The following is a 24,984-nucleotide window of genomic DNA, read 5'->3' as shown; positions in this document are numbered from 1 at the left end:
GGACGGAGTTTCTTTATGCATACTCTTCAGGCGGTTCCTATCCCTCAGAAGAAGGTAAGCCATCTCCAATCCTTCCTCCGCTGCATTAATAACGGACAAACTGTAGTAATGTATGACGAAGCAGGGAATGGGCTGATCGGTAGAGTTTAAATGCTTTTAAGGGACCTCTTTTAATTACTTCAATCCACCACAGTTTATTATACAACACTCAAATAGAACGAAGCTTCAGGAATCAAATAAGGAACCAAATAAAGGTTCTTATAGTTAATTCTATTAAAGGTATCTCATCTATATATATATATCTAAAGAAGAAGCTAGCCTATAGAAAGCTATAGAGAAGGTAGTAATATAAGTCTATTAGCCTAATTAGTCATCCTTAATATACCCCTATTTAAGAAAGATAATATTCTTATTATTAGAAAAAATATCTATTAATTTACCTTCTTAATATTCTATTTTACTACTTAATACTAATCCTTTAAAAGCTTTTTTTTATTTCTATTACTTTAAGCCTTATTTAATATAATATTTAAAATAATATTAATCTTTATCTATATTCCTTCCTTTTCTATTTTTAGTTTATAATAATATTTATATTTAAAAAGTATTTTAATACTAGTAAAGAAATCCTTAAACTCATCCTTATCTCTATTTAATTCCCTTTCTTTCTCTTTTTCCTCCTCCTAATATATATCTATAACAGCTATAATAAGCTCTAAATTTAGCTCTATATTAATATTATCTAATAAGTCTTAAAGGTAAATATTTAAAACGTCCTTTTCCTTAAAAATAAGTTCTTATAAAAGGTATAATCCCTTAAATTCCTTAAATTCCTCAAATAAATCTATTAGAGTCTCATTAAACTCCTTAAATAGCTCCATTATATCTCTAAAAAATTCTTTATTTTTAATATTTAAGTTTATAACCTACTTAACTTTAATAAGAGTATCCTTAATTAGATTTATTTCCTTTTTAATAGCCATCTTAAGTTTTAATTTAAACTCTTTAAAGTTAGCAAGCTAAATCTTATTAACTAAAATAATATAAGGTAAATTATTAGTAACTCTATAAATATAAATATAGTAAGTACCTCCATAGAATAAATAAACTAGTTTAATATAATACTTACTATTATAAAAGTAATAACAACAAATATAAATCCTATCTTAGTTTTAAAGATTAAAAACTATAACTCCATTTAGGGCCTATATATAACTATAAACCTTATAAATATTTAATTAAAGACTTTTAAACTTATTAAAATAGTTATTATTTATAATATCTATATATAAATACTTAACTCTAATCTATAGAATATTAAAATAATTAACTTCTAATATAAAATTTAATTTATTTATATAAGCTATACTAATAATTATATAGTTAAACTCTACTCTAATAGTAGCTAATTATATATAGCATTCCACTAAGTTGTAGTAGATCTCCTTAAATAAGCATTACTAGAGACGCTTGTAAATCTCCTCCTTCTATAATATATATAGAGTAGCGATACTAAGTGGATTCTTTAGCAACTAGCTAAGCAGGTTCATTATCGGCTAACACATTAATTTCTAATTAAGTAAATTTACCATTAATTAGTATATTAATTTCTAACTAAATAGATTTACTATAAGTTAGTACGTTAATTTCTAGTTAAATAGGTTTACTATTAATTAGTATATTAATCTCTAACTTACCCTAGTTTTCAGCACCTATTAGGGCATCTTATCCACTACTACTAGCTCTTTTAAAGATGTTTTATATACTATTAATAATTTCTTTTTAAAACTTTTATTTTTCTATTAGAACGTTTTTAATTTTATTATCCTCTAGCTTTAATTTAAATATTATTCTCTTTTAAATACTCTAAATATAAATTAGAATATAATTTAAAAAACCTAACTTAATTAGAAGGAATTTATCAAAAAATTTATTAAAGTTTTAATCCTACTTTTTTATAATACTTACAATTAAGCCATCTAGTTTCCAGTCATTAAAAATATTAATCTTTACCTTAAGAAAGTTAAGGAGTTTATAGACTAATTTATAAAGTTTAGAGAGTTCAACTACCTTCTTACCCTTACTAGTAGACTTTAACTTTAAATAAAAGGAATAAAGATCTCCTTATTCTTCTTAATTTAGAAGGAATACCTAGTCCAAACCATAGACTAGTTCTTATATATTAATACAACCTATAAGAAATATAGAAAAGACGGTGTTCTCTCCATCTTAAATCATTACTTAAAGCTTTACAAATCTTAAAAATAATAACTTCCACATCTTAAAAGATAAGAGTTTAAAAGATAAAGTATAAAAAGAGTTAGATAGGTTTATAATAAATTGCTACTTAATAGTCACATACTTTAAAGTTACATGGCCCCAAATCTTAGGAGATAAGGTTTTAGAAGAAGAAGTATGAGAGGGGGTGGGCAGGTTTACAGTGAAATGCCACTCAAGTATCGCATACTTCGAAGGCAAATACTCCCACATCTTGGGAGATGATGCTTTAGAAGATAAAGTGTGAGAGGGGGTGGACAGGCTTGCGGCAAAAGGCTGCTCGATGATCACAGCATTTACAATTTCATATAACTTGCATCATGCCGCGCGGTTATCAACAAAGGGTCCCATGTTGCTTATGTCGAAAAAGAAGGGTAAGGCATTGGCGCCCTTGGTGGACTCGTATCTGGTAGGGGAGAATCTGATGGGAGTTAGGGAGGGAGCGGGAGGGGGAGTTACGACACGCAACTACTTCACAGCGAGAGAGGCATAAGCTCCCACACTTATCTTCTTCATAAAGAGAGATTAAGAGTAAACACCCAAATTAAATTTCTTCATAAAGTTAGACTTAGAGTTTAACTACTTCACTACCTAAACCTTCTACTTAATATCTTTTACAACTTTAATAAAAGTTATCTTCTTAAAGGCATTTATAAACTCCTTTAAAATAACATTACTAATAAACTTATAAAAATATACTATTTTATAAAATAGAAAAAAATTAATAAAAAAAAGTATATAAAAAATAGTCTTATTAATTCACAAAAATACATAAAAAGTACTATAATATAGAGAGTATAGTAGTTATTAAAAGAATATAGTAGTTATAAAAAGAATATAATTATTATTATTTCTTTCTTTAAAAAAGGTTATAAAGAGTTAGTTTAAGTTTAAATTAAGTAATAGTAGCCTAGAGAGGTAGGTAGTTAGGTAAATACCTTACAAAAATTTCATTTAATAAGCTATACAAACTACCCCTTTAATAATAAAAGTAAAATAACTCTAATAATAAAAGTAAAATAGCTCTAATAATAGTTTAAGTTATACTAAATAAAGCTCTTCTAAAAAGTTAATTTATATAATAAAGATATATTAAAAAATAAATTTAATTTACTAACACCTACTCCTAGTATAAGTCTAACACAATTATAAAACTAATTATTAATATAATATAAGCATACTATTTTTATAGATCTTAAATAACTAACTTTTTAAAACTATAATACTTATAATACTTATTAACTAATTTAAAAACATTAGTAAAAAAGGTATTATAAAGTTCCTAAATAGTACTATTATAGTTCATCCATTTAACTTTATAATAGAGTCACTAGATTTATTCCTTAAACTTCTTTATTCACCTATAGTTAATAATAGTCTTAATAATAAACTTCTTTTTATTATTAACGATTATAGCACCTAAAAATAGAGGTGTTTTAAAGGCTTACTTAAAGGTTATAAATTAAAGGTAAGGCAGCTACTAACTTAAACTACAAGCACTATATAAAGAATAGTTAGTAATATATTTATATACTTATTAGGTTATATTCAAGAAGAAGGTAATATCCTTTAAGAAACAAAAAGTTTATTTTTCTTTAATATAAACACAATTATTATATACTATTTAAAGGAGCTATAATAACCTAAATATAAGAATCACCAGCCAGGGCTTTCTTTTATTAATATAATATAAGAGTTAACTCTTTAAATATATTTAAAAATTATATAAAGAGAGCTCTAATCCCTTAATGTAATTTATAATATAATTAAATTATACTAATAATTAAGAGTAAATTAACTAAAAGGTATAATCCTTTTCTAGAGCTTAAACTAGGTTTCTCTTAAATATAGCAGACATTTATAACTAAATAACTACCATATTATCTACTTTCTAGGTTTTAATCTCCACCACTAGAATATTTTCAAAGAGTATATTAACCTATTAGTCTATAATATAACCTTTTAAATAAAAAGAACTTAATAAAGTAATAATAATTCTTAAACTAATTATAATTTCTACAAATAGTTCCACTACAATATAAACCTAATATTAAGTAACCATATATACCCACACTATTAGTTCAGCTAGTTTTAATATAAGCTACAATAGTTTAATTTACAATAGTTAAGACAGAGCATCTACATTAATATAGGATTTACCAAACTAATAAATAATAATAATCTTATTAATATATTTTATAAAGAAGAGTTACTATTTAGTAATTTAATAAGCATTTTAAAGGAAATAAATAATAACTTTAAAAAAGTATTTAATAAACTTATAATTAATAATAATATAAATTTTATTATAATTTAAATAATATAAACACTTTTTAAAAACCTACACTAATCTTAAAGTTTCTAACTTAAAGGCAAAATAGTTTTTCTTAACTAAAGTTAAAATATAAAATAAAAAAAGAATAGACCTACTCTTTTTATCTACCTATATTTAATATAAACTAATATTAATACCTTTACTACTAGTATTAATATAAAAAATAAAGAGCTTTATATAATTAGGGAAGACTAAATTAATATAAGTAATAAAGGCTTACTTTAATTACTTTTATACTTTTACTAATTAAAACCATAGCTTATTATAATACTCCTACTTCTTTTTCCATTCCTTAATCTACTTTAATATAGCATTAATAGCTAGATATATAACCTTAAGTAAAAAGGTAAAGTATTATATATATATATTTTTTTAAAAGTTTACTTATAAACTTCCTTTAAAGTTAAATATCTTTAACTTATTAAAAGGGGATACTATAATAAAATAATTTAAAATAAAATTATAATAATAACCTATAAGCTTTATACCTTATTTTAGTTTTTAAAGATTAAATAACATTTAAAACTTATAAATAGTTACTATTTTATCTGCTATAGTTAACAATTTAAATTATAACATATAATACCTTAATACCTTTAGTTTAGCTTAAATAAAATAGTATTTTAATAAAAATATAGAGCAACTACTATTTTTAAGCATAATAAAGGCCAGTTTAAGATATTATAAATAGACCTTAATATATTTAGAGAAGATTATAATATTATTAATATAGATAAATATAAAGTACTATAAGTATATATTAAATAAAAATTCTATTTAATATTAAAAAAAAGAGGGAAAAACAGTGAGTCTTATAGTAGCTATAGCTATTCATTTAAAGCCGTAATAAAGGGTAATAAATATTATTTTCCAACAATCCTTTTTAATAATAGCTTATTAAAAAAAACTTTTAAGGATATTTATAATAATAAAGACTTAATTACTTTTAAAAGAACTAAATATATTATTTTAATGAAGTAAAAAATATTCATATAGTACAAACTTTATATTTACCTTACATAAATTCACTACAACATATAGCTTATTATTATATTAAACTATAAAAGTAAGAGCTACAACTATATAATTATCACTTAGGCAAATAAATTTAATAATACCTATACTAACCAACTTGTTAATTATATTATTAAAAACTTCCTAATTATACTATAATAGATTATAAAATTATTAAATAAAGTTATTAATATTAACATTTAATTTAAAAGGAATCTCCATTTTAATTCTATTATTAAAATAGCCTAATTTAAAGTAAAATAAATAATAATACTATAGAATAATTTAATAAACTTTTTTTATATACTTAAATTCCTATAAAAGGTTAATATTAACTAAGTTAATATTAAAGGTAAGGTTTAATACAAGTATATTAAAGGGATAGCTATCTAATACTCACTCTTTATTTTCCTTAAAGGGTACCTCCCCTAAAATCTTTAATAGCAAGATAACAATTAAAGTTTAATCTCATTAAATGAAGAATATTTTTAAGTTTAAAGCTATAAAGAGTACTTTAAAATATCTTAGAACTTACCTTTTATAAATAATAATAAAATAATTATTAAAATTAAAGAAAAATAGGATATATACAACACTATTTATAATATTATTAATAAAGGATCTATAAGTTAATTTATAAAAGTTAGTAAGAGTTTATAACTTAATAAAATAACCTTTAGCTTAGATAAAGAGCTTTTAAAACTAAACTTATATATTAAAACCTTTACTAAAAAGAACTAAGTACTCTCTACTAACTTTTAAAATAACGCTCTACTAATTTATAAAAAAGTTTCTATAGTAGGTAATATAGATCTTCTAGCTAGTATCTACAATTAAAATAGTCTTATTACTTATATAAAGCCCCTATTAAATATATAATTAATATTACTTAAAGAAAGAAAGTTTAAAAAAGAGACTATAAGAAAGGCTATTAATAATATAAACTATTTTTATAATAATTTACAACTATTATTTATAGTCTAAAATATTAATAAATAGATTAACTTAATAGGTAATAGTTAGATTATCTTTAACTCCAACTAAGTAAATAAGGTTATTAAAGGATTCTTACTTTAAATTAAAGTAATACTTAATAAATAATTCTTAGGATATTAAAGTAGCTTTAAATATAGTATTTAGTATATTATTAAAGGGGTCGCCAATAAAGGACCACATTATTATACACAAATAATCTAGTTTAAAAAAAGAATAAAAAAAGGAAGTAAAGTACTTAAATAGATAAAAAAAGATAGTATCTATTAGAGGTCCTTAAATATTACTATAGGTAATCTAGATATTAAAGTTATTTCTTTTTAATAGAGTTTTAAAGTTAGAAATAGGTTTAGGCTTCTTATTATTTTATTTAAAAGGCAAGCTAAAAAGAGCGTTTTCTAATAGATTAGTAGAAATATTAGTAATATTAGTAAGGTTAAGAATAGATAAGGTTAAGGACTTTTAATTAGGTAAAAATATCCCTATTAAGATTTACTTATTTAGTTTTCCCACTTAAACTTAGGATCCTAATTTAATTTAAAACTTTTATAAAAGGAAGAGTTAAGGGAACACTAATAATATTACTATATCTCCTTAATAACCTCTAGTAATATAGTCTTAAATTTATCTTTAACTAAAGTTATATAGACCTTAATAAAAGAATAAAGTATACTATTTATCCATTACTACTTATTACTAAAAAAGTAATTATATATAAAGTAGCTTTATTTATTTAACTTATTAAAGGCTAACTAATTAGTATAATTTATAAATTACTTAAAAGCGTTCTTATTAGCTAAAGAATTATTAATTATCTTTCTTTAAATGATATTATATAATAGGTTATATATATAGCTAGAGCTATAAGGGTAGCCCTAGCTATATAAGTAATTTAGAACCTAATTATTATAATAAATATAAAAAGAAAAGGTTAAATAATCTTAGTCTTTATACTATAAAGCCTAGTTAAACTACTTTATTTAATTATAATAATTATTAAAGTACTTATATAGGGTAATAATCTAATTTTATAGCTCTTTAATTTATTTAAATTAAATATCTTTAACCTCTTTATTCTTACACTACTTAAAATAGATATTATATTTAACTTAACTAATAAGTATCTTAAAATCTTTAAATATATTCCTCTAAGATTATAAAGTAATAACAACTTATAATTTAAAGTTAAGTTTAGTATAAATATATTAAATTTAAACATTCTTATTAATCTCTCTAACCTTATTATAAAAATAGATTTTATTATTAATATACTTATAAAAAGGTAGCTTATTCTTATCCTAAAAACTATAGCTTATTTTATTTACTTTAACTATAAGGTCTTTATAATCCACTTAAAAACACTATTAAAGTTTATTCTTTTAAAAATAAAGGTTTATTAATAACTTAATTTATTCACAATTCATTAAAAATATAAACTAATAGATACCATTTAAATTTAGTTTTAATATAATACTAATAAAAAGATATATTAGGATAGCATCTTTACTATAAGTTTAAGCGAAATAATTAATATAAAAGATATAAGCATTAATATCTATACCGGAAAATTTAAACATCTCTAATTTTAAATGTAGGGCTACTTTACAACTAGACACAATTATTCAATTTAAGCTTAATTAATTACTATAGTTATTTAAGTAAAAACTAGTATAGGACCACCACGAGCATTCCTATTCCACCTCAGTCTCTAAGTTGTATAGAAGAGGATTATAAAGTTAATACTAATTAGACAAACCGCACTCCTATTATTAATAGTTTGGAGATAGCTATTTAACTAGATATTATTCCAATAAGTATTAAATTAAAAAACGTTAATAGTATTCCTCTAAAAGAGGTATAAGAGATTTAGAAATAAGGCCTATAAAAAAACATCCTACCATAATAGTATAAACCTTTAAGGAAGATATAGCACTTATAAATTTAATAAATAAATAATAAGCAATAATTACTCTATCCTAATAAGTTTTTTTATTAAACTTAGATATTATTTAACAAATAATAAAAAAAACTAATTAAAATATAATTAGATAAAGCTTTTAAAGTATCCTAAAAACAATACTTTACTCCATAGTATAAATAATAATAACATTAAAAAAATAATCTACTTAAATATAGGGAGGCTACTAGATTATAGATTCTAAAAGTAGTATCTTAGGTGAGGTTAGGGGGTTAAAAAGGCCGTAAAAATTAAATAGTCCTACTTAAAATATAATAAGAGTATAAAGGGAAAGAGAGAATAATTTTATAAAAGGTTTAATTAAAATAAAAAAATCAGGAATATTGTTTTTACCTTACTTAATAATAGAAACCATTTTATTAAAGATAGAATACTAGTTATAAAGGAGAGCTAGATTTTAAATATAAAAGAAATAGTTTAATAAACTTAACTTTAAAAATTTAGTAGAATTCCATTCCTATAAGGGAGATATTTTATTCAAGCTAAAAGTCTATATTTAAAATAGTTCCTAATAAGTTAATTAGAACAACTAAAAAGTAAAAAGCAAGGTTTACTTTATAAAAACTATTTTAAAAAAGAAAGTATATTTTAACACTCACATACCTATAACTTAAACCTAAAAGGCTAGTTAGAAAAAACTAACTTAAAGGGTTAAAGAAGCTTAAAAGGCTCTTATAAGCAAAGTTAATAAACAGTAAACAGCTACTAGAGGCATCACTTTCAAAGTAAACTTATTATTTTACTCTACTAATAAGAATAGTAAAATACACTTTACTTAATTTAAAAAGTTAAAAGGTTTAACTTAAATAAAGTATCCTTTAATATCTCTAAACAACTTTTTCTTTACTTTACCTATTAATAAATAATAAATATTTTAGTTAAATATCTTATTATAAATTAAAAATATTAAAAGATTAAATTTAAGAAAAAAGGTTTAATAAAGAGAGTTTAATAACTAAAAGTTTATTAAGACTATTAAACTAGTAATACTTAACGCTTAGTAAGCTAGTTACTTTTTAATAATCGTTTTAATTATTATAATTTAATTAAAACCTCTAGCTAACTAAACTAAATTATTTTATAAAAGTTTATAAAAAATTTTATAAGTATTTAAGAAATTTTAGTTATAGTTTAGTTTATATATAGTCTTTAATAACTATAGGATTAATCCTTTATATTAAAAATAAAAAGAATATTAACTAGTTATAACTATTATATTATATAATACTTAAATAGAATAAAGCTTTAGAAATTAAATAAAGAACTAAATAAAGGTTTTTATAGTTAATTTTATTAAAGGTATCTTATTTATATATATATATTTAAAGAAGAAGCTAGCTTATAAAAAGCTATAAAAAAGGTAATAGTATAGGCCCATCAGCTTAATTAGTCATCCCCAACAAGTTAGCATGTAGTAATACTAAAGATACATTGCCATGTCCTTTTAGGGCAATTACTAATATTCTAACTTAGTAGAGAAACTCGAAGAATATAAATAGTTCTAAGCCTTAAGCTATATACACATTTAAGATAAAATTAACACATCCTTAAACTTTATATTATAGTATCAAAGAGCCTATACACCACTACCGCATACTTAGATCTAGCTTATTATTTAGGAAATCTTTTTTTAACCTATTTAGATATCTTCCTTAGGAAACTTTCTCTAAACGGGCATCCTTTCGGAAAGGCCTTCAATAACAGGCTGTTTTATTGAAGGTCAGGGCTGCCCTGTGGAAGATTAATGGCTGTCCTACGGGAGGCTTCTTATAGGAGGTTATCCGAGAAGGAGCTGTCCCATAGAAGGTTACAGGCTGTCCTGTAGCAATTGGAGACAGATGCCGTGACCGCAAAGTGGACACCTGAGTAGAGCATGCTTCATCGGAGGCTGATGAACTCTTACTGCTATTAAGACTAGTTCTAAACATAGACTTATTGCAAATCTTCCAAGTGCACGTGCATTTCGCACTCTAGTCTCTGGTTCCCTATTCACGCCATGTTTGGAGCATACTCACAGAGATTTCGATATACATGCATACCTAGGTATCTGTGAAGATTGAGTGCGTTGGAGAATGCGGTGTACCGCCCTTGAAGCATAATTGTACTTCCGCGGGTTTGGTTCTTTCACATTTGGAGTCACAGTCGTCTCTGCGTTCTATCATCGAAATGAAATGCAGTGCAGTGCACAATGGCACCGCTGACAAGAATTAAATGCGTGAAGACTAGCATGCTGATTTCTCTGCAGATATGACGCTCGCCCTATTCAAGTATCCGACTGTCATTTCCAAGGTGGTCATCTCGCTGGCATTCCTCATCAGCCTCGGTCTATTACCCCGACTCGGCTCCAGCAGCTGTCCAAGTACTGATCCACCGGCTACGCTTGCCTTTTGGTTTACCACGTCACCGGCGTCGAACGATGACGGCATTGGTCTTACACGGAAGATCTCACCAGATGCCGGCTCTGAAATGGGACTCTGGTCTGCAGATTGATCGCTGCTATTTGCCACTGCGGTAACTTCGGAAGGGCTTTCGGGGGTTGGGCGAGGTGGTGCTGAGAGCGATGGTGCGTAATGATTTTCGTGAAGCGCAGATGTGCTCTTGACAATTTTGATGATCAGTTCGGCCATATTCACTAAAAAGGACGTATCATTAGTCTCCATTCTTGCGCAATGGGATTTTTGAAAACTCACTCTCAATCGCCAATTTCAAAGTGTAAATAATTGGATGGAATTGGATGTAACTGTATATACTGCCGGAAAATGCGCAGTTAGACACTTGAGCAACGCTTGTGGAATGTCGCAAAGCGGGGGGCTCGTTCTCTGCAGATGCTCGAAGATACTGCTTACACAAAACTGTCGGGAAGAGACATGATACCAATAAGTATAACCTGAAGAATCGTCAGTTAAAACCCGACATTGCTGCGCTTGTTCTTGCTTACATCTAATGATAGCGAAAAGACAATCATCACCAAGTTGAATTTGTACAGCGCTGTGTACTTGGTCAACCCGTGAGCGACAAGCTCTGATCGAACCAGGTAAATAAAATATAGGTTGAGGCCGAGGTCTATCAGCGCAAATATGCCTTTCTCAACCCGATCCCATATCTCGTTGAAATGGATCCAAGCTGGGCTGATCTGCAGGCGTGCAGGCATCCACACGATGAATACGCTAATATTAACCAGTCCGAGAATCAAGGCGACAGCCCATTTCAGGCGGACCACTCTACGCCCATCGTATATTATGAGCGCTATGCGGTTGATAATGATATGCATGAGGCATTGAGTCTAATTTCACCCATTCAGAATTTAAAAATCCATGTTAGCGGAGTAGAGCTTGCAGCACTAACCTGTATTGTCCACAAGGTGACTAGATGAGCGGATTTTGGTATTTAGTATGGACCCCGAACACCATATCGTTTGATGTGTCTAATGAACTCACGGATGGCGAAGAAAAGCCAGAAACTGCAGGAGGCTCGGGAGTCAGCACTTGAGCGCACTTTCGACGTCGACCGGGTTGTCAAGCGGGCTGGACGACAGGTACCTTGGGGGGATCTTGTCCTGAACGAAGAGGTACGAAATGAGAGAATAGATGACGCTGGACAGCCACACCGCCGTTATCATCACGACATAGGGGTGCGTAAAGAGTCGCTTTGAGCGATACAAGATCCGGTATGCTTGGGCAACGATTGTGGTGGCCGTGAAAACGGCGCATGCCGAACTGAAACCAAACAGGAACGTGACCAGAGTCAAAGATGACTGAGGTGTTGCTTCTTGTTTGTACCAAGAAGGGATGAGATATCCATTCATAATGCTAACATCGATACAATGAACCAATCCATGGATGGCACGTACCCCACACGTTTATAATGGAGTACTCTGCCGTGGTTCTACCAGTTTCCGGAGAACAGATCGAGGAGTACCGAACGGGTGGGTGGTCATTTATGAGCATTCACATTCTCAACGGCTCGGGAACTACAATTCCAAGGTTGTTTTACGTTGCGTCACTGTGGGCATTCTCGCAGGTTCAAGTGGGGCTCAAGGAGGGCGAGATAAACTTTCGCTTCCAAGATAACTCCAGTGCGGCTCAGTCTTTCGGACCTCATCGTAGAGAAGGATCAAATCATTTCATCTTCCGTGTGCTAGAGAAGGGGGGGTGGGCTCGTAGATCGTCGGGAGGTGCACTCGGATAGGAAGGCTTCTCCTCTGGGCGACGTTCTAACTGAGATTAAGACGGCGCACGCACGCGGGGGAGGTGATCGGCCACCCTTTACCAGGACCACATTCGCAGAGGCCTGGTCGAAACTTAAAGGGAGGCAGATGCGGACGAGATCATATTCATTCCAAGTTTCTGTCTCTGACGTAGCCTGAAAGCTAATCAACCCAGCGATGACTTCACTCTGACATTGCGAGTCAGTGTCTGACTCGGCCGGCTCCTTACAGAAGTATGAACGGCAACGCATTTAGAAATTGGAGTGGCCGTGACAGGCAACATGAGCCCCAAATGGTGGCAGCCATCAGAATTAAGGTTCATTCCCGGGCAATTTTCAACAACAGATGAGGAGACATGACGGCCGCCCAAACCTTGCGACAAACGTGGAAGTCAGGAACCTTGGACACCCAAGGTATGGCAAAGTAGATTCTGGATTCATGAGAGTTGTTTCCAGATTGTCAAAGCACATTCGACCCGCGTTGAGGTCATCTTGCCGTCATGAACGTGGCTTTGAGGTTGGTGGAACGACCCTTGTGAAGCACCCTTTGCGCCCGAGTTCAACTGGTCTGGACCGGCGATCGCTTCTTGCACTAAGCGGAACTTTGTTGTTGACCTTGAGTACAAGACAGAAGGCGTGAGAGCTTGCCTGTACGTCCCTTATTATCGTCATCCACAAAAACTATGAGTTGATATTTCTCAAACAGCGTGCGGTTGTTTGGTACGAGTCTACCGGTTCTCATATCAATACAGTCTCCAGGGTGGCTTCCACCTGCCAGTTTGCACCGCGCGGCAAGGGGGAGTGGAGTACTGGTGACCACACCCCCAGCTCGTCCAGGTGCATGAAACTCGTAACTCACCAGTGCTTCCTGATGATGTCACTCGGGGAACGAGCGACGGTCAGATCCTATGAGGCCGGTTTCGTTGCGTTTGCCGAGTGTTACATCTTCCCACACGAACATGAGCCTGAGGAGGATAGGGCTTGGCAGCATTGCAATGCGGGAGTGAGTAGCCGGTGATGAGAGCCGTGTTCTTAAGAGTCACCTTCGCAGTCTCTTATAAAACCTCAACGTCATAGGAGGCGAAGGATACGTATCCATGGCGTGGTCGACGTCCGGGCGTATTTAAGTAGCAGCAAAGAGAAAGGGGCAAGAGATATACTTTGGGTTGACACTCGGCCCATGCCACCATGACGTTAGCCAAAGCAATATTGTGATAAGCTTTCTATCTCGGCACATTCGCCTTGCTAGGCTGATGGACTAATTTTTCCGATGAACGACGCGGCCAGTACTCAGTCTGAAGAAAATCTATGTAGATGCTCTCTGCCTACAGGCATTCATATCGTGACTTCAACACGTGCCACACTTGTAATGGGTGCTGCAATCACAAAATTACTATAGGAACATTGAGGTAATTCCATAAGTTGCAGTCGTCATTCCGAAATCTCTGTAGTTGGTCTGCCTCTTATGCACCCAAGTAACTGGTTTCGATTTTGTTCCGCATACGTCCATGTATTATCGTATTATAACTATTGTTATCGGCATCGTATTCTTTCCAAGCGCTGGGTCTTGAGTGCTTACCACCGTATGAAGGCGCCATGTATGTCCTCGGACGTATACGGAATAGAAGCGAAACCACATACGTCCGTGGGCGTACATGGCGGGTATCCAAGTAAATAACTTAGCAAATGAGTCTCCAGTAGGAGATAGATCTGTTGGTCCAGCTTTGTAGGATCTTTCTGTGTGGCTTGAGGCAAGAGGCTGCTGAGTGAACAGGTGTAACATTTGAAGATGGGGAGTTTGGGGATCTCTAGGGGGAGGCGATGGGGAGGAGGTAAGGAAGAGAATATGGGATCTCAATTAGCAGTTGGCTCTTAGTAAGAGGATGTTAGTTGAAAACTCAGGACTTTATTAGAGGATTATTTGCTAGGTACCTAGGTAGTCTGTGGTGTTCAAATGCGGCTGCGCACTTAAGTAGCCGACACATCAGAGGGCTTTATTTTTGCATACACTCAACAATCTTGTTAATAGTCTTTATAACCCATGCCGATCTTTCCAAACTATTTCCCATTAATATCTACTGGGAAGCGTCAATCATAATGTACCAAAAACTCCCTATTAGTACTCCCAAACTCCTCTAAGCAATATTCTCTCCTACATTCTCAATCTACAGGTAGAGATGCGTCACGGGGCATGAGCCTCCGTTCCGTTTCTCTCTCTCCGCGATCATGTCGTCAAACTCTTCAGACACGTCGCTAACTTTGGCCACCATCTCGGGCTTCTCTGCGCTGGAGCCCCTTAATATCCTGCCAAAGACTGCCTTCACCAGTGTGTCGACGTCTCGGGCATTGCCCCAATCCGGGAGCGCAGATAGTCGCTCAAAGGAGCTCTGCAGCTTGGCCTTAACTGGTGCGGGCTTCATCGCGGTGATGTCCAGTTTTTGCTCCTCGAGGCGCTGGACGAACAGGTGAACGCAGTCCTTTGGCTTCAGGCTCTCGAACTGGATCACTTCTGGGAACCGGCTGCCCAGCCCAGCATTCACCTGCAGAAGCTTGTTTATGTCGTCGGTGTATCCGGCAAGAATGACCACGAGCTTGTTCTTGTATTCCTCCTTGGTCAGAAGGTTCAGCATCTCAATGAGAGCTTCCTTTCCGAAAGGGTCGTCATCATTTAGCCGGTATGCCTCGTCAATGAACAAGACCTTGCCGAGAGCTCGCTGGAAGACTTTCTGGGTCTTGGGCCCTGTCTGCCCGCGCCACTCGCCAATAAGGTCTGTCGTCGAGCAATCGTAAACTTGGTCCGTGGCCAACAGACCCATATCGTAGAACACCTGCCCGATTCTTCGAGCTGTTGTCGTCTTGCCAGTGCCTGCACAGGTCATGAGCTTCTGGGTCTACTTCAAAGGAGGACGAGATGCTTACCTGGGGGTCCTCTGAAGAGGTAGTTGAAAGGTATCTGCGAGCGAGGGTCCATCTCAAGAGACTTGGCATTTTGGACCATGCGTGAGTAACCAACTAGCTTCTCAACAAGGTCATTGGCGGCCACAAAATCCTTGAAAAGATCTCGGATGCGGGTTTCAGCTTTGCTGGGTCTCTCAAAGTCGGCATCGAAGTCTTGAGACACTAGCAAGAACGGGTCATACTCTTCGGTGCAAGAGACGAGCCGCCCTTGCTGCAACTCTTTAGCTCTGCTTAGGAGGATATCAATCTCCCCAGCATTGCCGAAGTTACGGTGGTTTCTTGCCCGGCTGAGAACCTCCATCGCGACATTCTTAGCATCGTCCGATGCTGTGTAGCTCTGTTCTTTGAGCTTCAAATCGAGAATCTCACGCATCTCCTCGTCTGTGAAGTCGTCAAACTCAAATGCAGATGACATAGGGAACCTTCGCGTCAGACCGGGGTTTGAAGCCTGGAACATGCGCTCCATTCTGTCGCGGTAGCCGAGCAACAAGATGCACTCGTTGGGGGCACCCTGGATGTTCGCAACTAGAGTGTCAATGATAGCGGTCTTGTAGATATTTCCGGATGAATGCTCATTCGCCTCATCACTGCTGTCACTGAGTGAATATGCCTCATCGATGATGAGCACTTTGCCTCTTGTCGATGCGAGGATCCTCTTGGTGATGTTCTCAGACTCGCCGAGGTACTCTCCGATGAAATCTGCTGGGCTTTTCACAACAACTTCGCCGTCAGTCAACAGTCCAATATCGACCATGATCTGTCCGTAATATTTGGCGACAGTGGTCTTGCCCGTTCCGGGGTTTCCGAGGAAGATCCTGTTCAACGGGCAGTCGACAACGGGCTTCTCGGCGAGCTCACGGTCGTAGTTTATTTGGAGCCGATGCACCATTGCCTTGAGGGATTCCTTGACGGATTTCAGCCCGACCATGCCTTGCAGGTGTTTCCAGGCCTTACTGTTCTCAAGTGCGACAGATGGAGGTGGGCCGACAATGTCTTCCATGGTGAGGAAAAGGTCGTCAACCTCCTCACCCGCTTTGCGGGCCTCTTCAAGTCGAGCCGCCTGTCTGAACAGCATCCTTAGCAGTGTGTTCTCGACCTCCCTGGCATTACCGAAGCTAGATGGCCCCCGGCACCTGCCAATGCGTCGTGCTACAATGCGCATGTAGACTCCATTAACGCCCTTGTCCACCTTCATCTTGCCGTTGAACTTGTCGTGAAGCTGCTTCTCGAGGATCTGCAGCAGTTCTGCATCCTGGTAGTCCTCGAAATTGATTGTAAACATTGACGGCACTCGGCTCTGAAGGCTCCGGTTGTGCGCCATGAACGTTTCCATTTCCTTCCCAGAGCCAGTGAAGATGAAAATGACACTGCCCTGTAGCCTATCCATCTCAGTCACAAGGTAATCGATGACTTTGCGTCCAGTGCAACTGATATCAGGACGAAGGATGTGAGCATCGTCTATGAGGATGACGCCTCTATCATCTGTCATGCTGATGACATTCTTCAGCTCATTCACTCCGTCAAAAACGAGTTTCGAGCCTGAAGTCGTCACGAAAAAGTCGTCGGCCAGCTCAAGTGACGACAGGAACTTGGCGTAAAGCTTGGCCAAAGTTGTCTTGCCAGTTCCGGAATTTCCCACCAACACGGTATTGAATCGCTCCTTGGTGAGATCAACTTCCTGGCGACGGGCAGTGTCGACAAGTGTTTTGATCTCAAGCATCTTCGATTTCACGGACTCGAGCCCGATCAAGTCCATGATCCCGTCAAGGTGAACGTTCTCTTCCTCCCTCGACTTCTTTCTCTCCTCCCACTCTTGCTTCGCCTTGGAGCTGACGGTAGGCCAGGCGTTGGTGTCCTTGGCCTCGCCTTCCTTGTCGTCGTCAGCCGCCGATGGGTCGGGCTCCTTTTTCGCAGAATCACCATCCTCGCCTCCTGCGGCTTTGTCGTCTGTCTTTGAAGGGGGGCACTCCGTCTCCGGTGACGCCTCTACATCTGCATCCTCGTCATCGCTCGTCATGTACTCGTCGTCGTCAACCTCCTTCTGGCACAGGCGTTCCAGTCGTTTCTGAAGTGCCTGCAGCTTTTGCTTGTGCTTCTTCTGGTCTCGACGCGATCGGAGGACTTCGCGTTGGTGGGCAATCTCCTCCATTAGGTCCTCCACCTCGGCTTCATGCTCCTTCTTCCTCTCTTCCCTCTTCTTCTTGAGCTCTGCAGCCCGTTGAGCCTTGGCATCCTTGCTCAGCTTCTTGGCCACGCCACTCGCTGAAGCCTCATCCTTCGCCCTTGGGTGTGATGCTGATTCCGATACTCGGCTGAAATCCAGCCCCGGCTTCTCGGCTGACTTAGCAGCCTTTTGTGCCGTCTCGATGGCGAGCTCCACCGGTTTGGCGTCATGGGCACTAGGCGCCGCGGCTGCTGGAGAGTCCGTTGCAGGTGTTTTGGCTCGGCCCTCGCTCTTTGCGTCCCCGGATGGAGTTGGCGGGCTTGGCTTCGAGGTGATGGCTTGGCTCCCGCCCTCAGCACTGTCTCGTGTCTCTGACACATCATCTTTGGGCGTGTCGACTAGGTTGTCTGCACTGTTCGAACTCGCTACCGAACTAGCATCGGTAGAACTGCCATTCGAAATGAAAGTGGCAACGGTGCCGTCACTTGCGGTCTGACTTGGGTCGGATGTCGAACAGCAATCAGAGTGATGTTGTATCTTGTTCTGCTCAAGCTCTGAGCTGAGCTTCCAGATGGCGCTCTTGAAAAGTGCATCCTGCAGGGCGGTGGCATTGAGTTGGGGAACTGAGCCGTTGTGCACGTAATCCGTTGTTTGCAAAGTGCAGCCTGCTGCCTCACAAGCCTTGAAAGCATCCCTAATGAATCCGAACGTCAACACATGGTGACCTTGAGATGCTGCTTGCTATGGGCCACTTACCTCTGGACGAGTCCCGCATCCTGGCTGTACTCGACACAAAAGTTGCCTGATAGCCTAAGAACAGCCTTGGTGTTCTTGTGATTCTCACAGACCAGCTCGACCGATGTGCTCAGTGCATACTGGCCCTGTCCAGGATCCACGCCGGCGTGTTGGGATGAGCTCTTGCTCGTTGTCTCGGCTGTTGGACCCTGGTGCGCGGATTCTCGAGCAACCGCCATTGCGAGACTAAGTACCTAGGTATAGTTGGGTGATGGAACTTTGAAGGATTCAGGTCCAGGGCAAAAGTGCATCTATTGCCTTGTCTTGCCTTCAATCCGGGGCAACGGGAACGGCAGCCCCCAGGTATTAGTACCGGCGGGCCGGCGTCGACCCAGGAGCCTCATTCCGGGACTTGAGGGCGCATTTCGTACACTTCCAGGCACTGATTGAGGCATCCATTCACGTTGGGGCTGAGACCGTCTGAGGCCAACAATACCCACTCGTGCAAGGCAGCTAGGCCAGTCCCTAGGTATGTGTCACGAGTCTACCGGCTTACGAGCATGCAAGTTGGAGATGGCGCAGTGCTGTTGGCCTGCAGACACACCCGGACTGCGCCGCTCGAGGTGGCCGATGCAATGCAGCCGTTGCTGCCTAAGCCATCCAACCAGCCAACCTGCACTGGCGGCCAGGCCTGCCTGCCTGCGAGGCCTGCGCAGGCAGAATCCGGGGCTGACTGGACCGAGGCCCCTGCCCAGCTGCCAGGAGCCTGGAAATGCACAAGGGTCCAAAACTGTTGGTCGGGTTAAGCGAATCTGGGCACACGCCACAACCAGTCAACATGCTGTGCACTCGTCAACCCACGCGGGACCCCCGGCAGTCAGTCGCCTTGCCCAAGACTGGCTGGATATCAGTCTCTCGCCCAAGATGAGACGTGGTCAGAAGGTGGCCGACCCGTTCTTGCTTTTTAGGCGCCACGGGTTCACGCTTTACCAAGTCTCCAGCAGCCTGCATGCGAGGATGAAGCACAGCATTGATTGAATCATCTCACGTGCGGGAGAGTGGTGGTAGAATCAATCTACCTCGCCGTACTTGGCGACCTGTAGACCTCGGGAGTATCCGCGGAAAAGTACGGAGGGGAGCATCTTATTTATTCTCTCGGTGAGATCGGTCAATAAGTGATCCAAGTCCGCACCACTGTCTCAGAAACACGAAGGGTGATATATCAATGGTGGACCCAACAGACTAGTACACTGCGAGTATGAGCATATGCACCTGGGCACAAGACAAACTGGCTTCGAATAGTCCAAGTACTTAAGTACTTAAGTACCCAGGACTCTAGTTTTCTCTAGCGTCAGTGCAAGACCAGTACTTACTTACAAGCTAATAACGGGAGGTTCCGTCGGGCCATTCTTTCCCGGGCTGCCCGGCTTTATTGGGGTTCCAAGGCTCAAGAAGAAAAACGTACTTGTTGATGTGCTGTTGACTAATCACCCTGAGCTGCAAAATTGTGGAGCATAGCATCATACCTTCTCGCAGGGCCCAGCTTTTGACCGATTAAATTGAGATGAGATCCAGATGAAATTCATCCCGAGTTGAGCCGCATCCACCACTTAATGTTGTTCCCGTGTTCCAGAGATACACACGTCTTGTCGCAGATACAGTCAAAGCTCTGACCAAAATGAAATACCTCTAGTACCATGTACAGAGTGGCCAGGCCGAGCTTGTAGGGCGGAATGACGGACATTATTCCACATGCATCATCCAGGCTGATGCCAGGGGTGATGGGAGGCGCGACTATCTCATTGCATCTCCAGACTATGATTTCAAATACTCCACGTGACTAACCATCACTAATACATGTCGTTGCTAGTCCGGCGTGAACACCGATGCTAATTTTGCGATGGCTTGGACCGATATTGGCGTGAAGATGGAGACGCTTTTCTGGCGCATGAAGTTTCTCGCGATAATCTTCACTGAGACTTATTATTATTATGAATTGCGCAAATCAGGCTGGAGCACCCGCCCTGTTTCAAAGCAACCCAACTTAGGACGCTGTTTTTAGCCACTCACTGCACGTCACCGTTTCGGAAGCACCCACGGTTCGGACGGGCTGCCAAGGTGATTGGGTACGCGAGCATCTCTGCTCGGGTGCCCCGAAACCCGCTCCGCCCCGAAGGGGTCCCGGGCGACCGACTCGGTCAGCATTGTTGCTAATTAAGATACCCCAGGGTACGGGGAGTCATACGCCCGTTCATGCCCACGTGCGGTGGCGGGTTCACCAGGGCGGACAAGGCCATCGCCTGCAGCGCGGGCGAGGCTGGCGTGAGCGGTCCGGACACTGACTCGGCGACTTCTGGGTCCACGTTCTTGGCAGCAGGTGCCAGATCGTTGATGCGCTGCCTACCGCTCGATGGGAGATTGTCACCCCTCTCGTTTTCGGGTTCCAAAAAAGATGGCCTTCCGGGCGGGTTCGGTGCGTCGCCGGGTACCATGGGATGGTAGAGTTCAATGTTTCCGCTTTCGGATGGAAGCGATTCATCTCGATACTTCAGATGCGATCACACCAATCTCACAATCTCTCCAAATTAGTTAGTCTATTGGATAACTAATTTGTCTCTGCAATCAGCGTGATTCAGCATTGTCCAACCCCTGGCCGCAGATAACATACCTCCTACTAGTAGGTAGTCGGTAGCTCCGTCACCAAGCTCCCAGGGCTCTGTGCTTCTTGGAAAGACAAAAGCTCACAAATTGTGGAGCACGCCAGTGAATCTGTCTCTCTCCCTCTCTCTTTCCGAGGTGGGTTCACGGGGCCGGGACCGACTTCAAGAGGGGCTAGAGTCTCCGGCCACTAGAGTGCAGCGCTCGGTGTGTGTTTCAAAAGAGGCTCCAACGGAATCCCTTGTTACAACGCGGGTCGAAGTGAATTCCAATGTCAATGCCAGCACTCCGAGAGAAGTCCTGACGAAACAAAGCGAGGCGGGTGCGAAGCGGGTGTTCATGCCGAGGAAACTAGATAAGCTTTTCCAATAGTAGTTGGTAATATTGTATATTCATCCAGCCAACCGAATCGAAATCTACATCAAGTAGTCTTAACGTCAACGTCAATTACATGGAACAGCGATGCAATCGTCCCCGATGATCGGCCCCATCTCGCTGTATCTATCCTCAATAATATGCAAAGGCTCACAATCGTGTCATCGTCTATTCCGACCAACCCCGCCTCATTGTTGTCCAACGCCAATGCGTCACCACATCAGTGTTTCGCAGCAGGGGCTGCAGCACCAGCACCGCCCAGGGAGCTCATGCCGGCGGCGGACAGGGACAGGACGTTCTCCTCACCGGGAGCGTTCTGAGCAAAGCGGGCATTGTGGCCAATGACGCTGCGGGCAGCCTTGTAGGTGTCGAGGGTGACGGACAGCGGCTCAGTAGCGACGAACCAGTTGACGCCCTCGGAGCATGGGGGAGTGGTCAGGGACCCGGAGTAGCTGGGGGACTCACGTCAGCACGTGTGCTTGTACCTTTTATTAATAGATGCGACGGGGCTGGTTCTCTTGTGCTTACCTCTGGAAGGTGGTACCGGAGAGCATGGCAACGAGGCCGGACATGGCGAAAGCCGGCGTCTTGGTGGCGGTTCCGGGGTTTGAGATCTCACCGACGGCCCCGAGGACGGTCTCTATCATCTCGGATGCGACTTGGGCTGGATTGGCTTGAGGTTCAGCATCCACATCGATCACTTCAACGGTCTGGGATGGTGATGATGATGACGCGCGCCCACCAGTACACTTCTTGCCACTCCTCTTCTCACTGCGGGCTTGGGTGTGCTTGGTATTCTTACCGGCTTGACGCTTTGTCTTCTTCGCACCTGGTGCGGGGGCGGCAACGGCGGCAGCGGCAGCATTGTTGATGTCGAGGTAGACACCCATGACGGCGATCTGGGCGTCGGCGCTTTGGAAGACCATGTGCATCTCCATGGCCATGCTGGTACCATTGTCGAGATGCTCACTCGGCAGGTGGAAGTGGAACTGCTGGAACTCGAAGGTCTGGTTCCTGCTGGCCAGGGTCATGCTGCCGCCCTCGCCAACAACCTCGACGGTGGTGCCCAGGTTCTCGAAGGTAGCACCGGCAGGGAAGTCCGGGATGGTGACGGCGAGGTCAGAGCCAGCCACCTCGGTAAAGGTACCCGCCCTCATGTCGATGGGGGACTGGTTTGTCCCAGTTGCGCAGGCGCCGTTGGTAGTAGTGTTCAACAAGTGCCAGCTTGCCGGACCCTTTTTGCGGAGCCATGTTAGTATATGTCCGAGACCTGGTCGGGGAGCGGCGGGGACAGATGAGATGCGTGTCATACAATAGTACCGCTGTACCCAAAAGTATTGATAGGGACTTTTCCATCCTCGGCACGAGGCATCAGGTGAGTGCCATAGGCGCAAGATGCAGCAACCTCAGTTGCGGCAAAGGCCGCAACAAGCGCAGTGCGTAGCATAGCCATTGGGTAGGTAATAAGTGGTTATAAGTCGAGACGGCACACAGTATATTTTGGCGACAGGGAGTGGGCGTAGCAACAACAAGGAATCCTTTTTTGTTGTTTTCACGATGTAAGCATGAATGGCTTAAAAGAGAGAGACTCGGTGTAAGTGAGAGTGATTGGCTGGCTGTCGGTTCCCGGCAGGTTGGATGCTTGAGATGAAGGAAGGAGATGGGCCCATATTGGCATTGAGGATCGGGAATCTTATTATTCTTTATAGAGGCCGAGAGATGGGAGGGGGGTGGGTGTGTGGGAGGGAGTGGGAGGGCATGGGAGGCATGGGAGGCATGGGAGAAGTGGTCCTCGACTCGGTACTGGGGAGTGTCTGTGGAGTGGCGGTTCCGAGGGCTCAATTGCAACAGACTGGGGGAGAGGCCTGGAGGGAGTCGGCCCTGAGGGAGACGACACAGGCTGAGTGCTTGGCAGCCCCCGGCGCCCACATGAGAGACCGTCACTCGACACCGTATCCGGCTTGGAATCGGACCACATTTCGCATCCAGCAGATAAACATTTTTGTTTACGGATCTCCTGGATCTCCTGGGTCTCCTAGTTCTCCTAGTGTACATGACAAGCTGCCGCCAAGTGCTGGCGCTGACGTCGTGCTGATTGTCGGCCGCGCTCGACGCTGCTGGCACGGCATATGCCAGGTAGCAAGGGGCTGGGGCTGGGGATGATGGTCGACGAGCCTGACCGATATGGGAACAATCACCATGCCGCCAAGTCCCAGCGCCACCAACAGCTCGCTGTGTAATATTCCCTAGTCAGCGCGGGCGGCGGGCATGCAAGGTGGGCCAGGCGGGCTGGCAGCACGAGGTGAGGACGAGGGACTCGGTACCGGGGTTTGGGGCAGGTAGACAGACTATAGTATGGGGAATGGAGAATTGGCGTGGGTCCTCGGAGGCATTGGGATGAGAGATCTGGGCTCCTCCTCCCCCTGCTCCGCCCACGTCGCCCACGTCGCCCACCTCGCCAGCGCACACCAAGCAAAGAGAGAGGCGCTGTCTGTCCAGGGCAGGGCAGGGCAGGGCAGGGCTGGGCTGGGCTGGCAGGCATGCTGGCAGGGCACCCGCTGGCTCAGATGAACCCGCCAGATTGGAATAGTGGCTCCCGGGTGATGCACGCACGACTGTGCAGGTGAGCTCGCGGAGATCAAGGCCTGGGCGATCCACTGCTTTAGGTTCAGGATGGATATAGAACCCACGCCTAAAGCAAACAGTTTCAGACTTCAGATGACCTCTTGCCATGCGTGGTGTCTGCGGGTCGAGTCGACATACGGTGCTCCGTAGATATTAGCTCCCTGTGGGATAGGGATATCGCGTGTTTCGCCGGCTTGGTGTTTTGTCGAGCCGCCCGCTCGCAAAGGGAGTGCAGTCGCCAAAGTCTGGTAGCCCCTCGGGACGGCAGCGCTAAGTAGCAGGTCTTCCTGGGGCCGTCTGCACTAGTCGGACCACACGTCGCATCTCCAGGCATGGCCGTTGGGGCCGGCCTGGGAGCTCCCCTGCCAAGCTCCCCCAGACTGTCTGGCGGCTCCCTAAAACCCGGCAGAGACTGACTGAGCCGCCGTGTAATCCCCCATCCCACCCAAGCTCACCCAAGCTCACCCAAGCTTGGCCTGGCCAGCAGCAGGGGCTGCCCTCTGGGGCCTGCCAACTCTTGGCCGCCTGATAAACGAACCTGCCCCGCGACGGCCATCAATCCGAAAGCGACGGCCACGGCTTGCGTGCCCAGGAGGCTCCAGGCTGCCGGCCGCAGGCTGCCCAGCACCCCCAACCGCCCAGCAGTGGGGCCAATCCAACTTGCCC

General features: G+C 40.4%; 3 protein-coding genes across 3 annotated transcripts; all 3 read right to left on the bottom strand.

Moving 5' to 3' along the window:
* Nucleotides 1–10,819: 10,819 nt before the first annotated feature.
* KVR01_003508 (uncharacterized protein) lies at nt 10,820–12,402 on the bottom strand (the record flags this gene model as incomplete). Its single annotated transcript, XM_044793240.1, has 6 exons — nt 10,820–11,229; nt 11,288–11,346; nt 11,444–11,484; nt 11,536–11,880; nt 12,003–12,057; nt 12,137–12,402. 6 exons carry the CDS (start codon nt 12,400–12,402, stop codon nt 10,820–10,822), a joined length of 1,176 nt encoding a protein of 391 aa, XP_044648523.1.
* A 2,287-nt stretch (nt 12,403–14,689) lies between these two features.
* KVR01_003435 (uncharacterized protein) lies at nt 14,690–19,280 on the bottom strand. Its single transcript, XM_044792616.1, has 3 exons — nt 18,682–19,280; nt 15,723–18,619; nt 14,690–15,669 (listed from the first exon to the last, which is right to left on the bottom strand). The coding sequence occupies exons 1-3, from the start codon at nt 18,897–18,899 to the stop codon at nt 14,969–14,971; spliced, it is 3,816 nt and encodes a 1,271-aa protein (XP_044648450.1). The 5' UTR covers nt 18,900–19,280; the 3' UTR covers nt 14,690–14,968.
* Nucleotides 19,281–21,690: 2,410 nt separating this feature from the next.
* KVR01_003752 (uncharacterized protein) lies at nt 21,691–24,577 on the bottom strand. Its single transcript, XM_044789895.1, has 3 exons — nt 23,006–24,577; nt 22,222–22,928; nt 21,691–22,145 (listed from the first exon to the last, which is right to left on the bottom strand). Exons 1-3 carry the CDS (start codon nt 23,144–23,146, stop codon nt 21,914–21,916), a joined length of 1,080 nt encoding a protein of 359 aa, XP_044648767.1. The 5' UTR covers nt 23,147–24,577; the 3' UTR covers nt 21,691–21,913.
* Nucleotides 24,578–24,984: the final 407 nt, after the last annotated feature.

This window comes from Diaporthe batatas (assembly GCF_019321695.1).
Source record: "Diaporthe batatas strain CRI 302-4 chromosome Unknown Contig00003, whole genome shotgun sequence".
NCBI classification, from domain to species: Eukaryota; Fungi; Ascomycota; class Sordariomycetes; order Diaporthales; family Diaporthaceae; genus Diaporthe; species Diaporthe batatas.
The sequence above is the reverse complement of the archived record's forward strand: the minus strand, read 5'-3'. Positions and strand labels throughout refer to the sequence as shown.